The sequence below is a fragment of the Gymnogyps californianus genome, chromosome 2, assembly GCF_018139145.2.
Source record: "Gymnogyps californianus isolate 813 chromosome 2, ASM1813914v2, whole genome shotgun sequence".
Taxonomy (NCBI): domain Eukaryota; kingdom Metazoa; phylum Chordata; class Aves; order Accipitriformes; family Cathartidae; genus Gymnogyps; species Gymnogyps californianus.
This window is the reverse complement of record NC_059472.1, coordinates 83,799,304-83,815,863: the sequence shown is the minus strand read 5'-3', so window position 1 is coordinate 83,815,863 and position 16,560 is coordinate 83,799,304. Positions and strand designations below refer to the sequence as shown.

The 16,560-nt window shown below is 36.9% G+C and overlaps 1 protein-coding gene across 3 annotated transcripts in view; it reads left to right on the top strand.

Moving 5' to 3' along the window:
* The window catches only part of CDH18 (cadherin 18), a 195,126-nt gene that overhangs the window by 149,444 nt on the left and 29,122 nt on the right, over positions 1 to 16,560 (top strand). For all 3 annotated transcript variants that reach the window (XM_050891432.1, XM_050891430.1, XM_050891431.1), the window contains exon 7: positions 3,818 to 3,954. In XM_050891432.1, the coding sequence (XP_050747389.1) occupies positions 3,818 to 3,954 (137 nt within the window). The remainder of the gene's footprint in view (positions 1 to 3,817; positions 3,955 to 16,560) is intronic.

The window sequence follows — 16,560 nt, the reverse complement described above, 5'->3', positions numbered from 1 at the left end:
CATCCAGTACTGAGTTCTTTAAACTGAGAGCTTTGTGCTTCTATAGATTACATTTAAATAACTGATTTAGGAAAAGGTGTTCATATTTAAAAAAATAAGACGATCTTCTACTATATATCTATGAAAATGAAATGTTAGGTAGTCACAATTCATAACAGAATCAAACTTCAGTTTTTCTAGACAAGCTTCATATATGGGACAGAACGTTGTTGGTTTTAGTTCTGTACCTTACTCAGAGGGAAAGGTAATGATTTGTTATAAGTCACACACACACAAAAGCAGCTGAGTATTCTTACTGCTTTAAGTTTTTTCTCATTTAAGCCCAATTTGAAATCCTGTCTATTTTTAAGCTACTGTCTACAAATACTAAATAGCCCTATTTTTATGGTTCTCTGGTCAGCACAATACTGACTCACAGAGTAGTCACTGTGCCTGATGTTGATAATAAGTAAACAATGTCCACAGGAATAAATGCTTGCAGGGACAAGACTCTTGTATTACAAATTGTTTTGGATTTGCAGTACATATTCCATAAGAACAGGTCAGTGAAGCATATATGGGTTTTTTTAGCAAATACTTCTTGTCATTATCAGGAGACCCCTAGAGTCAAGAAAAACAAGGCTCTAGGAGGAGAGACGGAATTAAATTTTATCATTGCATACCTGATTGTAAGCTCTACCAGTAAAGGGTCCTGCTAAGGTCTCCAAGAAAATCGAAAGACAGTTATGCTTCCTATGCTTCCTCTGTCAGCATTTCAGTTCATCATGTAAAAGATGTTTGTGTATATGTGCAGTGTCCATCTTGCCCAACACAACCAAACGTTCATTATTTCTGCCTTAATAGTAGTATAGTCAAGATGTTCCAACTATTTGTCATAGCTCAGGTTTCCTAGACTGCCAAGCATAAGGTATAAGGCATGGGGGGATTTCTCCACCTGAAGCATGAATCTTCTGTACTGTCACGGTTTAACCCCAGCCAGCAACTAAACATTACGCAGCCACTCACGCGCTCCCCCCGCATCCCCGGTGGGATGGGGAGGAGAATCAAAACCAAGTAAAACTCATGGGTTAAGATAAGAACTGTTTAATAACTGAAATAAAAAATAAAATATAATGATAATAATAATAGTAGTAATAGTAATGAAAAGGAAGATATCAAAAAGAGAGTGAAATATAACCCAAGAAAGACAAGTGATGCACAATGCAATTGCTCACCACCCGCTGATGGATACTCCGCCAGTCCCCGATTAGCGATCCACCCCTCCCTGCCAACTCCTGGGATGTTGTCTGAAACCAGGACATGTACAAAGTTCAAATCTCAACACAACTCTGTGGCAAGCATGGCAGATTTATGGATTTTTAGAGGTTGATACCACTCTGTCTCCAAAATTTTTATAATTAGTAAAAGGTAAGGCTAGCTGTGCACATAGGAGATACAACTTCTCCACTGATATTGGCACAATCTTTCAAAATATTTCCATGACAAATAAACGCTTGGAGAACCTGAAAATCTGTGCTTCATGGAAGACTGAAACCTGCAGAGACACTGGAAAAATCAGTTGTTCTGAAATTGAAAAGCAAATCCTAATTCCCAAATAAAGAGGTGTGGGTAGCTTGGACCAATACTGCCACATAAAATAATGCCAACAGGATAGTTGTGTGGTCCTTTTTTGTTTGTTTGTTTTGTAATGGGTCCTCAGAGCGTTCGAATATTCCTCAAAAGCAACATAAATTTTCTTGGATAGCTGTAACATTCAGCGTGTCATGATCAGTGACTGATGAATGTTGTTCAAGAGTTTGCTTTTAATTCTTCTTCTGAGAAGCATATCTGAGTACTGAGAAGCATATCAACTTTCGGAAGTGTGTCTGCAATGCTCACTGTGATTCAGCAATTAGAAATTCAGCATTTTTTTTTGTTCTTTTTCTGGCAACATCACTTGTTTTGATTTTTTTCATCCAATTTGGGACACACTGATTAAATAATGTCCTCTGAAAGAATATTTCCTGACTTCAATTCTTAAAAACGATTGCCCCATCCCCTACACCATCAAGATCTTGCCAGTCTGCTTTCAGTATGGAGACAGTTTGAGTCTGTTACTTGTTTGAAGGAACTTCAGCTGCCATCTTGGACATCCAAAGTGCACTTCACTTTATTGAGCACTTCTGTTGTATTTTAGAATGAGGTATTCTCAGGTATTGGTAGTTAATGAACTGCACATAGGTTCTGACTGTAGCTGAGATGGGAGACAGCAAGTTAAATCCTTATTCCCGAGAAACATAAAATGGGTGGGAACTGAGGTCTGCTGTCTCTCCAACAGCTCCCACAGTCATATCGGAGCTGTTTCAGTCTTCACGATGTCGAAAGGAAAGATGGAGAGCAGGCAAGAAGGAATGGTTTTCTAGCCTAGTTTTGGCTGCTTTGATTTCCAGGGCCTGACCTACAGTTCTTTAATTGCTGAAAATACTGGAAGCATAAAAAGAAAATCTTGAGTGCGACAAGCCAAAATAGCATATTGTAAGGCAGATGTAAAATACTTCTTGCAGATGGGAGAGGTGGGTTCAGGTTCTCTCCAACAAGGAAGATCTGACCTAAGTCATCAAGTCCTAGGCTTTTCCACTGAGTGTCCTATCCTTTGACCAGTTAAGGTGACTCACGCAAATTGCTGCCTCCTCCTCTAGTGTTTCATTTCTTTTGCTTTTTCACGTCATATCTTACTTTAATATATCATTCAATGAAATGTTTGTTTGCTTGTTTGTTTTTCCTTTCCACAAATAATCTAAATAAGTACATTGTGAGAGAAATAAAACTGAAGTTATTTTTAATTTTTTTGAGCTTGGCAGCTTTTATGTGCACCACTCTTTTTATTAGCTGGCAATTACACTTTTGGTAATGTAGAAATAAGAGCAATTGGATGGGACAAATAAATCATTTTGACCTGTATATAGCTTCCATATATTAAAAACTTCACAGAATGAAAGCAGGGCTGACAAATTATCAGGAAAAACAATTATGGTATGTAAAAGACTTAGAATCTTTTTCCTTACTTTTTTCATCAAGTCTGAAGTTAGTGAAGAAGGCTTGATAGGGGTCTGTAATTGCTTCATTTGTTAAAAGCTGTTGTAAATGATTCTGGCTTTGAGAAAAAATGTCAGTCTTTTCTTTTGTGTTCCCCCCACCCCCGCTTCCACTACCCACTTCAAGGCTTTTACTTTCTGTGCTAGGCAAAGTGCCCAGAAGCCAAGGGAGTTAAGCAGGGCTGCTTAGTTCTGCTTCTAGGCTAGTGTCAATTGCAGCCCTGGGAATCAGCCGTTTCTGCTACTAGTCTCTGTGATGGTTGTGTTCAAAATGGCTTATATCATCGTGTCATCAACTTCATGTCAGAGGCATGCTTCAAAACAGGTATCAGGACTGAGCACATTGGTTTGCAGTGACAAGCAAATAAGCAGAAGAATAATATCTTAATATCTTTCTGTTTTCTTTTCTGCCTTTCCATTTTACGATTTTTTAGTCAAAATATATGGGTATTTTGCTTTTGACAGGATTGTATACTGCTGTGTAAAATATCACCTGTTAGCAATTTATACCTTTGTGACTCACAGTGGAAACCTTGTTATGTACGAAAAGAAATGTAACATTATGAAAGAAACGAAATATAGTGTTACTTTGGGTGTGTCCATAATATAGAATTTTTATTAGGGTGTTTTTAAAAATTTCTATGATTTTAAAAGCTTGAAAGTAATATTTTTATGTAGCTTTCTGTTACTTTGGATTATACATATTACGATGAGTATATATTTACTGTTTTATTTCTTCATAGATATTTCATTGATCATAACACAGAAGAAGATAGGTATTTCACCATTGATGCTAGTACTGGGACCATTAAGACTGCCAAGATCTTTGACAGAGAGGAGACACCTTGGTACAACATCACAGTGGCTGCTTCTGAGATAGGTAAATAATATATTTGGCATATAGTATGAAAAAAAAAAATTAGAAAGGAAAATAATAATTTTCAGAATTTAAGAAACACTATCTTGAGATGTTACATTCTACTTGTCACCGTTGGGTTTTTAGCCAGTTTGGATAAAGGAGAGTTTTCTCTGTGTGTGTAAATTCCCTAATTCCACAGAACAAATAAACGAAACCCTACATGCCTATGTGATTCCACCTATGTAAATTTACCATGTTTTTCTGTATGTGATTGAAGGCTGCCAGTTTACCCAGGAACAGTTCCAAGCATTTAGTGTCCTAAAATCAACAGCTTGTCCCGTTTATGTTTCATATTTCATATATCTTAGAAGATAACACTATATAGTACTGTCTGAGAAATTCATCCTTCCTTCTTGTATCTGCTATTAACCTATTTTAGCGAATTGCATGTTAAATATGCCAATATTAATTTATATCTGACAGGTTCCTAGTAGTTGCTGATTATCAGGGTATACGTCTGGCCTTTTAATAGGCAAATTGCCAAGTAAAGATACAATAAATACTTGCCTGTGCATTTGAAAGGCCTCAAAGTCTGATGAATTCCCATTGCCTCAGATAAGCCCTGCAACAGTCAAAAAAAAGTCTGAGTAGTCCCAGATAAATATTTTTCCATGAGGCAAGGACAGTTTAAAGAACATTTCAGTTAACCTTTTTATTACAGGGTCTTTATTTTGGCACAGTCAAAGTTTTAAAGTTAAAAAACTCAGCAAACCAAATGAAAAAAAAATCCCAACCTGGATCAATAGATCCAGTCCTGCTAAGTACTCTTTGTGATACCATCTTTCAGTGGCAGTGATTTTGATCAAAACTGTGAACTACTTTAATGTATATTCCTTTCCTTTTTCTTTTTTTCCTTTTTTTGGGTGTATTCTGTCATTGCCAGATGACGTAATACAGGTTTTACCTCTAACAGGTGCCACTGACATTATTGAGCCCCTTCTGCTTTCATCTGCTTGATCTCTGGGTTAAAATGGAATCCATTCTGCCTCTACATCACTAGCACATGCTACAGAATTAACAGCACGTACATATTTTATAAGGACAACAAATTGTTTCTTATTATTGCACCTGCTTTTGCAACTAAATTGACATTTTGAACTAAGTAAATTTCTATTGTAAATAGTAAAATCTAGAGTTTTATGGTTAACTCTTTAAAAAAGGTAGCCACTAACACTTCAGTGTGCTTGACAGTGTCTTCATATATAATGTGTTATTTCAGTGTAGTATGAAATAAAATATAATTTAAGCGTCATCATAAGCAGGTGCATAGTAAGTGTTAATTTGAATTAAGATCTAAAAGCCACATTGGGACATACTAAAAAGAGGAGTAGTCACTAGTCTTTTTGGGAAGCAGTTCAAATGTAATTATTTTGCAGAAATAAAATCTCAATAGCATTAAACTTAAATGTAGCTTTCTACACATTATTTATTTCACAGAGTCAAACGAGTGGTAGTACACATACCACGCTGAGAGAATAGTATGGAGGACGGAGAAGGATTATGTTTGTAACTAAAAGAGAATAGAATGAATAATGAAGATGAAATGCCTTTTTTTTTAAGACAGCTTGCTTAGAATTCTCCATTCCAGGTGTAACTTGTTACACGAAAACAGAGATCTTTTTTTTTTTCCGCCCTTGCATTGCCTTTCTTACTGTTAAAGATGGAGTTGGAAAGATAAGTAAATCTATAATGTCAGTTTGAAAAACAATTCGGTTATGAAAAAAGGAAGAGACAGCAATGAAGAAGAGATGGATGGCAGGCAGAGTGACACGCAGCCTAAATGACAGGCATCCTTTCCTTGTGTCTACTTCTTCAGCCATTTTCTTGACCTACAGTAATTTGAAAATTACAACGCTGCTATACTCTTCCAAATCCATTGTGAAATCAGTAATTGGATCTATGATGGAAGAAGTAGCGTGTATTGTGTATAGAGCATCAAGGCCAAAATTCTTACGTTAAGTGCTATCTGTCCCATATCTACAGCCTTTTATGGTGTTCACTTTCAAGTCTATGCACAAGGAATTGCAGAACTAACACTAAAGCTGAAAAATAGGTGGAAGGCTATGACCAAAATGTTATTTAGCTGTGAGAGTGGCAGTCTTCCAGTTCATCTGATGTGGTAGAAGGCATTTGTAGCTTCTGACACCATTTGCTTAGGCAGTAACACAGCAGAATCTGCAAGGCCCAGAAAGATTGTGTTGTGGTTTAACCCCAGCCAGCAACTAAGCGCCACACAGCCGCTCACTCACTCCCCCCGTGGTGGAATAGGGGAGAGAATCGGAAGAGTAAAAGTGAGAAAACTCGTGGGTTCAGATAAAGACAGTTTAATAAGTAAAGCAAAAGCTGTGCAAGCAAGCAAAGTAAAACAAGGAATTCATTCACTACTTCCCATCGGCAGGCAGGTGTTCAGCCATCTCCAGGAAAGCAGGGCTCCATCACGTGTAACAGTTACTTGGGAAGACAAATGCCATCACTCTGAACGTCCTCCCCTTCCTTCTTCTTCTTCCAGCTTTATATGCTGAGCATGATGTCATATGGTATGGAATATCCCTTTGGTCAGTTGGGGTCAGCTGTCCTGGCTGTGTTCCCTCCCAACTTCTTGTGTACCCCCAGCCTTCTTGCTGGTGGAGTGGTGTGAGAAGCCGCAAAGGCCTTGACTCTGTGTAAGCACTGCTCAGCAATAATGAAAACATCTCTGTATTATCAACACTGTCTTCAGCACAAATCCAAAACACAGCCCCATACTAGCTACTGTGAAGAAAATTAACTCTATCCCAGCCAAAGCCAGCACAGATTGTACTGCTTCAACAATAAGAGCTGCTCTGATGACATAAAGTTATGGTTATAGTTAGTTTCTTGAAGTGTTTTCCTCTCTTGACTTTACGCTACACTTCACTGACAGAATTCAGTTTCTACTGATCATCCTTTGGGCAGCTATTTGTATTTGTGCTTATTTAGAATCAACATCATATTTCTACCCTCAAATGTATGATATCCTCATGCTTCAGCCTTATTGTTTCTGAACCTTTCATAAGACATTTACTTTCACTTTTAGTCTCAGTATGTGATATACACTCTGCATTGATTAAATGTCCCCTCTGAAATCAGTGGAAGCTCTACCACTTTCCTCTGTAGGAGTAAAGTTGATGTAATGATCAGTGGTTTTTTCTGTTTATGCAGATACTTCCTAAAGCACACCAGAGTTCATTGCCAGGAGAATGGACGGGGCAATCCTTTTTTTCTTTAACATGCACTGTTCTTTAACAGCAGCGTACAGTGAGGAAGAGTGGGATTTTGCTGTCCAGGACACAGCACTGAAGCTGTTGTTTTGATTGTTTCAGTACTAGTACTTCCTGAAAACTCCTTGTGGTATTAGGGAATAAGAAAGATGATAAAATAATACTATATTTTATATTGAAGGATCTACAGACTTTGTTTGGGGCAGGGGGAAGGACTACAAATTGATGGTAATAGGATTTTAAAATACGGTTTCACGTAGAATTATTTACATTTCATTAGCTTGTTAGAATTCTTTGAAAAGGTTTATAAAAGAGTATTTGAAAGAGGAAGGAGATAGAATTTGTTTGGCTCTATTAAAGGCTTTTGACCAAGTCTTTGACAAGAGTAATGGAAAAAGGAAAATACAGAGCAAGCGCACAAAGTTTTATAACAGATGAAAGACTGATTTAGAGGAAAGAAATACAGTCATAGTGAATGGTTGTTCCTTTGGGAGTGGAAGAATTTAAGGCTGAGCTATTTTAAGGACTGGTGTAGGATCTGTCAATTAGAATTCTTTGTAATGATAGCACAAAATGATAGGAAGTGATTCAGATTCCCAAATAACGTCCCAAGCTGCTAAGAATTAAGGAAGATTGAGAGTAACTCATGTAAGAACAAGACAAGTGGAAGTATGGGCTAGATAAATGAACAGTGAAGTGGATTGAAAATTGTCTGAAATGGCAGGCTCAAAGGGTTGTGATCAGCAGCCCAAAGCGCAGCTGGAGGCCGGTCACTAGTGGAGTACCCCCAGGTGCTGATACTGGATACAATGCTGTTTAATCTCTTCATTAATGACCTGGTTGATGGGACAGAGTGCACTCTCAGTCAGTTTGCAAATGACACAAAACTGGACTAATGGCTGATACAACCAGAGGGTCATGCTGCCATCCAGAGGGATCTCGATGATCTGGAGAAATGGCTGAACAGGAACCTTGTGAAGTTCAATAATAGGAAATGCAGAGTCCAGCATCTGGAGAGGAATAATCCCATGCACCACTACACATGCAGGGCCAAGTGGCTGGAGAGCAGCTTTTCAAAAAAGGATGTGGAGGTCCTGGTGGATGCAAGCTGAACATGAGCCAGCAATGTGCCCTTGTGGCAAAGAAGGCCAACTGTATCCTGCACTGCGTGAGGAAGAGTGTTGCCAGGAGGTTGAGGGAGGTGATCCTTCCCCTCTGTACAGCACTGGTGAGGCCACACATGGAATGCTGGGTCCAGATCTGGGCTCCCCAGTACAAGGGAGACATGGAGCAACTGGACTAAGTCCAGTGAAGGGGCATGAAATCATTAAGAACTGGAGTATCTGTCATATGAGGAGAGGCTGAAAGAGCTGGGACTGTTCAGCCTGGAGATGAGAAGGCTCGGAAGGAGCTTATAAGTGTGTTTAAATATCTGACAGGGGGAGTAAAGAAGATGAGTAAAGATGAGCAAAGATGAGGAAAGACTCATCTGAGTAGTATCCAGTGAAATGACAGGAGGAATTGTGCACAAATTGAAATACAGAAAACTCCATTTAAACATGAGAAGAAAAATGTTTTTACTGTGGGATTGGTCAAAAATTGGGACAGGTCATCTAGAGAGGTTGTGGATTCTTCGTTCTTGGAGATATGCAAAACCCAGCTGGACATGGCCCAGAGCCATGTACACTAGTTGACCCAACTTTGAGCAGGGGAGTTGGACTTGCTCATCTATGGAGGTGCCTTCCAACCTCAACCATTCTGTGATTTTGTGATATTGGGAACTGTGTGTTGAATGTGGGGAAGGAAAAGGACAACTATTTCTCACAAATAGTGATGTATTCTCAAGGAAAATAGGTGGTTGTAAAATAATTGTGGATGATTCCATTAAGGTTTCTCTCTAGCATATAGTAGTGCTGATAATGAAAGCAACAGCAACAATAACAGCAAAACCCCAAATCACAGCCCCTGCAAGACAAAGGTGGCGCTAAAATATAAATGGATGGACTTCTGCCAGTTCTAAAGCCAATTTCAGTTAGAAAAATAAACATGTACTTCGAAGTTTTCAAAGCAGTGCTGCAAATAGGACAAATAATAGTATCCTTGAAGTCTTTGTGCTCAATAAGAAGGAATAAAAGCTGCGGGGAGAAATAAACACTGATGATTGAAGGAATCAGAGAATGTCTTGGTTTCAGAATCAAAGTAAGGATTATAGCTTTCACTAGAAATTTCTACTTAGAAATATAGCAAGGAAGACTGTGTCAGGAAACTCCTTTTAGACATTAATTCTAACAAATGAACTGACTGTGTTCAATATCCGCTCAGTAGACACAGAGCCAACCTGCTTCTACATATGGCTTTCAGATGATGTTAACATCAGGAGATTACTGGGATTCGTAAAGTACTGGACATTTAGATGGATAATAAGAACATCTGTGGTTGTAATAAGAAACGTGATTTTTTGAAAGCAAGATAAGTGCTTATATTTCAGGGCAGATCCAAAAGTTTATATTTCAGAGATTCAGAAGATACTTTCTATTGGGAATTTTTCACATATTTCTCTTATGCAGCTGGTAAGTATACCAGTGTGTAAAATAGATTTCTGGGTTTACTAGATCATCTATCTTTTTGGGATGAAGTTGCGGTGTACCTGAGTGTCTCCAAAATGCTCTGCAATGGCTGAGAATGGAAAAATAGATAATTTCCCACTATTTACCTAAAGGACCAACTTAAATGCAATGAATGCACAAACTTATATTTGAAGGGTCCATAAAGAGTTCCTAATCTGTAAAGCTGTGGAGAGGCTGTGGAGAACAGAACTGAAATAATAGGGTTCCTGCCAGGTTCTGTCAGATCCCCCAGACTTAAAGAAATGCTAGCAAGAGACAGTAAAAAATGACCACATGAAAGGATACTGAACATACAGGGCTTTGATACCACAGTGTATTAGAAATCAAAATACTTAAGAGACATCTTTATACAGTTGATTTTACAGACTAAACAAAAATCTCCAAGGCTATCAGACACAATCAGATATTGGAAAAAAACCCAAAGATATTTGTCTTTGTTTATATGTCTTCTGTATTTGCTTCTCCATGCATATTCCTCGTACTAGCTTCAGGGAATAAGATACCAAAGTGCTGATTTAGAGCAATACCTCATTGACAAAATGTGCAATACCCTGTGATGTGGTACTAAAAGGATCCCAGGAAAATACAGTCATTACAAAAACTACACAAAGAAATAACTTTCAGAGATATTTTCATAGAGGGACAATAAGCCCTGTTCAGAATTAAAATATGTGAAAAGGCAGGACACTCACAAGAATAAGAGTTTGGAACAGTTAGTTTGCAAGAATTAGGGTAAAAACATTAAAGTGCATGTTCTAATTATAATATAAACAGTTTTTTCATCAACAAGCTTTGGTAGAAACAGAAGTAATAACAGAAAGATACACAGTTCAGAGGAAAACAGGATGCACAGAGAAATAATAATTTGCAGCAGTGACATATAAAACCCCTTGAGATTTTGAATAAATATTGAAATCTCTATAATTACATTAAATAAACAGATAAAGTATATAATTATAGTGAGGTGCAGTTGTATCTTTTCTTTAGGTGCACAGGGATATTGCCACCTTATATCACCATCAGTGAACAGCAAGTTATGAGAAGAATTTGCCAGTTCTTTTTCATCTTTTATGGTTGCATTGCAGCAGAAAAGACGTTCCTAAGATTTTGGTAGGAGATTAAAATATAAGTTACTTCTGATAGCGGTACATGAGACTGTCATATGGAGAATGAGAACTGAAGATAGAGTGGAGATGTAAAGTAAACAGAATAAACCTGTTAATGTTATTAACACTGATTTATTTTACAAAAAGTAAAATCAAAAGACAAAAATACACAATTAATTTCTGTTTATTTTGAAACACATGAAAACAACATATGCATTGCCTGAAGGAAATAAGTCGATGGAGTAATATCTTCCTGACATACAGCATTGAAAGAATTAGAAAAGAACAAGGATTGATGACATTTTATTTTCTCATTTTAAGCTTTTTCCCATAATCAAGAATAACTTTAATGCCTTGTGTCAAATAATGAATTTTTAGAAAAAAGAACCCTTTTCAAGATCTAAAAGAAAGTAATCTAAATCAGAACAAAGTGCTGTTACAGTGTTATAATGTCCTAACCTTCTGTATCTGGTGGACAGCAGGATGGTTGTTTAATACCAGTGAGTTTGTTGCTAGCTTTGTGTCTTAGTTTTTCCTCAAAGTGATTTTTTTCTTACACTAAATATAAAATTTCTTCATAGTGATTTTTGGTATATAATTTTTTCTTCAAAACTCATGGTTTTTTAACAATACAGAGTACACGTAAATAATGAAATTCACTCAATTTTTTTAACATCAGTACAGGGAAATTTTTTCTTATCTATTGTTTCGCTACATTTATGATGATCTCTATAGGTACATTACAGAACCAGACATAAAAATGTTACCTTAAACCCTGCCCCCACCAAGAAAAAAATCGCATTCATTCTTCATCTTTGACCTCATTTGCATTCTGCCCGCTAGCTTGGTTTCAGAAACAGTTTTGGTATTGGTAACAATTACTTTATTTTTCCAAGAAACAGAATCTGCCAAAAAAGTATTTCCCTAAGTGTGGACCAGATTAAAGTAGATTTTAAAAACTACAAGGTTTGAGTTTTAAGACTCATGGAGTTTTTTTGCTCATGGAGTAGTGACAAACTAGATATCTGATATCTTTTTAATGGTGAGAGCTAGACACAATACTGGTACCCTGTCCAAACTTTCCAGTGATACACAGTTTATTTTCAGCCTTGGCAAGTTGCCTACTAATGGACCATAAAATCACTATAATACGATTTGTAGCAGAATCTGCCGTTCTTTTAAATGTACTTATCAATGCAATAAGAAAAACCTACACAAAACTATTAAAAACCCCGTAGTTGTCGAAAGGCAGCTAGTTCTCCATCCTGCTCAAGAAGTGATGCTTCTAATTCCAAGTTCGATGCTTATTTCCCTGTTTATCTTGGTTTAGTCATTGGTTTCTAGGCATGGTGGATTTTCTTCTCCTCTCTTTCTTTGGGAAAGATATGATGAAGATATTCGTACATTGTCATCTGAAGATGGTGTAGGGTATGGCTCTTCCTGGCTACCAAGGTGGGTCCCCAAAGAAGAGACAGTCTTTGGGATCGTGTGACATTTCCTTCTACAGGGCTTCGTGAATCAGTACTAGCATCTCAAAACAGACATTTCTGGCCACAGAACCAGTATATTTTGTGGTGCCCTGATCTACTCAGGAGTTGAGCACCAGCATTTTCTATGACCTGCAGAATTTTGCTTGCATTAAGGCAGAGGGAGTTGCCAGCTTGAGAGCGCTAAATGTTTTAAGTCTGCTGCAGTGCTATTATTCCTACTGTTGCTCCTGTTGCTACTACTGCTACCACTATTAGCATGATCCAAGAGAAGTGATCAGTGCCTTCAGGCTTGTGTTCATCAGTGAAAAGTCAGGTTTTGCTATAAGAAAAAATAAAGCATTTTCTAGCCAACTTCAGGTAACAGTATTTAAAAGTACCCACTACCTTAAAAAAGCAGAATAGAACATTATACTTATTACTAGATTCTGCATAATTTTCTCCTTGCCAGAAAATTTAGTTTATCGCATACACACCATCCTGAGTGAAACCCAGTATTTTCTGAATATTACCACTCTCACTTACATGCTAGACATTCTTCCATCATTTTAGTTCTGTTTCTTATCCTTTCTAGATCTATGTTTAGTCTTCTAATGTGTCAAAACTAATCATTATTAGAGAAGTGTGATGAGTGCTTTCTACTTCTCTTTAAAAAAGTACTGGAATAGATAGTTGAACTTCCTAAGTATTGGCTTGCCTCATAAGATCTTGAAAAGATGTCAAAATGAGAAAAAAAAGTTGTTATTGTAGTGATTAAGATCAATATTTAATATTGATGATGCAAAAGCATAGACATTCATTGTAATCCTATGTTATATGAAGATTTTTGTTCTAGATCATGAAAACATGTAAAATTATTCCATTTTTTTGTAAACTACTTCACTTTTAAAATAGTTCAGGCTGTCTCTGGGTTAAATTATTCACTCAGCTTTCATAATAATAACTGTTTAACTATACCCGTCTAACTTAAAAAAACCCAAACAACAAAAAACACAAGCAAAAAGCAAAAAAACAAAACCACAAAAGATTGTTGATGTTAGGACTGTTATTCTGAATGTCATTCAGGTAGAATTTATTTTCATAAAGCCCACAGGAATTTTGTTAATATGAAAAGGAAGTCTCAGACAGCAGTAGCTGTATTAAAAAGCTTTCTTCTTAAACAGGGGTTTTAAAGTTTGCCCACAGAAATTAATGGAAGAGAAGATTCAAGACTTCAGACTGGCAATTGATAGGGACTTCTGTAAGTTTGCAGAGGACTTGCTGGTGGAGGGGCTGATACTTAATGAAATGGATTCATTTTACAGATATTGAGTATTCTGGCAGAAGAACTATTTATTCTGGGAAAAGTCTCAAGCATAAGAAAGCAAGTCCCTAGCGTAGATGAATCAGAGCAATGTTTCTGCTTCAGTTACCCCTTAAAACAGTGAGAATTCATTTTGAAAAATCTACTCTTGAGGCATAATGTGAATAGGACACAGAATGGATCTGGCTGTTTTATAATGCGGAGGCCTGAAATATATGTCAGCACTGATTATCTTAAAACTGGAAATCTGCCAAACTGCTGCAAGAAATTTGTCTAATTAACAAAAATGTACTACTAAAAGGACCTGTTATTAGAGTGGTTTGGAGAGTGCAGGTGAGTTGTACACCTAAAAAAGATTGGAGTTTATTTTACAATAACACAACAAAACCAAACCTAAAAAAAAAAAAAAGTTTTTAAGGTCCCTCTTAATTCATTCTCATTTTCTACCCCCATTATAAACTGTGCTATCGTCTTGCGTGCACATCTGTGTAGTATACACAATCTGACAAACTTCAAGACTGTTTTGGTAAATGGTGTTAATACTTTCCGTATTAGCATTTTGTAGTGAGTGGGCTGTCAATATGGAAATTTGCCTGCAAATGTCAGCGATCCCATGAGGTAACTGCTTCCAGAAAGATACTGATAATACCTTGTGCATTAAGAACTCTTTTGAACTGGTAAGGTATTTATGAATTCTTTGTACTGCAAAGCAGCTGCAGAACAAATAAAGGTAAACTCTCTGAATCTCCATTAAATCTCTGTGAAAATAATGCAAATTTAACAGACTAGAGTAAGACTGCGCTGAGTAGTAGTGACAGGCATACAAGAGGACACATTCAAGGTGGGGCAAAGAGGTCTGATACACTGTACTGAAACAAAAGTATTTACCCTTTTTTTGCCACATATTGGACTAAAAAGTTTGATTTTCCTTCCCCAGTAACTATTCCAGACATGCCAGACCTGCAGAACACTTCTCTATCTCTCGTACCCTCTGTCCTGTGCACTTCCTGCTTTTTTGCTCCCTTCCTCTTAGATGTATTGTGCCCTCTTATAGCTTTGAAGATGTCCCTACTTTGAGCTGGAGACTGGACCAGTGACCTCCAGAAGTCCCTTTCAACTAAGATTTTTCAGTGATCTTATGATTATCTGATAATCACAACTTTTTTGCCTTCTGGCAAAAGCTTCTTCGGGATTTCTCTAGTATTAAAAACTTCAATTCCTTCACTATAGTTTGTGAATCCACTCCCAAATGGATTTATTCATCCTTAACCCTTTACTGTGATCTCTGCCTTCAGTCTCCTTTCTATGCTTTTGTGTCTCTCTACCTGCTTTGTATCCTTCCTTTAATTTATACCACTTTCTAGTTCACATACCTCGCAAACTATGTGCGAGAGACTCCCAAACAAAGCCTCAAGAACAAAGCTCCTTTGAGTCGTAGATCATCTATAGATCATCTATTGCTAGATATCATGTTCTATAATTGTAATTACAGGGTTTTTGTAATTGGATTGTCTGATGACCTTGACAAAGGAAGTTACCTAAATGAGTTTGTAAGCTGTATTTCAGTGAGCAATAAGAAATATTCTGCACAATCTCTACTGCTTGTGCTGTTCTGCACAATCTCATGACCTACCTCCAGGGAAGGACCAAACATCTTTTTCTGTTAATACTCATATTGCAAAGGGTCCTGTGGAGAGAAGATTGCTTCCTTCAGTAACAAGAGTAAAGGTAGATGAAAGGTTCCTTTCTCCCAACTGCTTAGTGAACAGCCAAGTATCTTTCTTCACCTTTACTTCATATATTCCTAGTATTTTAACATTCCTCAAAGTTTTCCACTAAAAGTATTTTCTAGATAGCAATGGAAAGCCTCAACCTTGTATGAACACAATTGAGATAGCCTACTTTAGTCCCTTAGTTCACCTGTTATAAAGATATTCATAGTTTCGGGGTAAAACTGAAAATACCACCAGTCAAGGAAATTTTCAGCACGAAAATGAAATTTGCAAGTCTATAAATGTCTTGTGAGTGTGTTCTTCTAACTTCTAATGCTAATGTTAATTGGGAATAGAGGTTGCTATGTTATCTAAGTTAAGTCTTCCTTTTCTGTTACTTTTTTGATCTCCTTTCTATTCCCATTTTATGGGGATAATTGACTAAGTTCCAAAAGTGAATTAAAATCATCAGGTGAACATAGACATATTAGTTAAAAAGAGAATGTAAAAAATGTGAAGAGAATTTCTAAACCCCAGGCTCTTTGACTAGTATCCCAGGTGAAAACAGACAAGGATAAATCTCTCACTTTGTCAAAAGAAACTTCAACATTCTCAAATATTCTTTCATTGGGAGGCTACATTACTGGTGGCTTTGAAGCCAAATAGGTGTCTAATCAATGTTTTTCAGAATTCTGAGCAGAGGCCATTAAAGGTGTGACAAATCTAAGGCATTTTACAAACGACCCTTTTTGACAGAAACATGATGTGGATTCATTAAGGTCAAAATAACCAAGGTGAATGAGGTTTAGACTACTAATGTTTCTCCTTTTTTTTTTTTTCCTTCTCATGAGCACGCACAGGGACATGCACTTTTAAAGTGTCAATCTGTAAGACCCCGTTCTTCTATCTTGTTGCATTTGAAAGACGGACTTTACTAGTAGTCTTCTACTGATAATTTCATTTAATTGGTGAAAGTAAAATGAAGTTTGTCGTCTAACCGATTGATACTTATACAGAATTCAGAGGGTGTATTTTAGCTAATTATAAAAAGCTTTAATATATAATTCTTTCAACAAAATAAAATTTTCTTAGT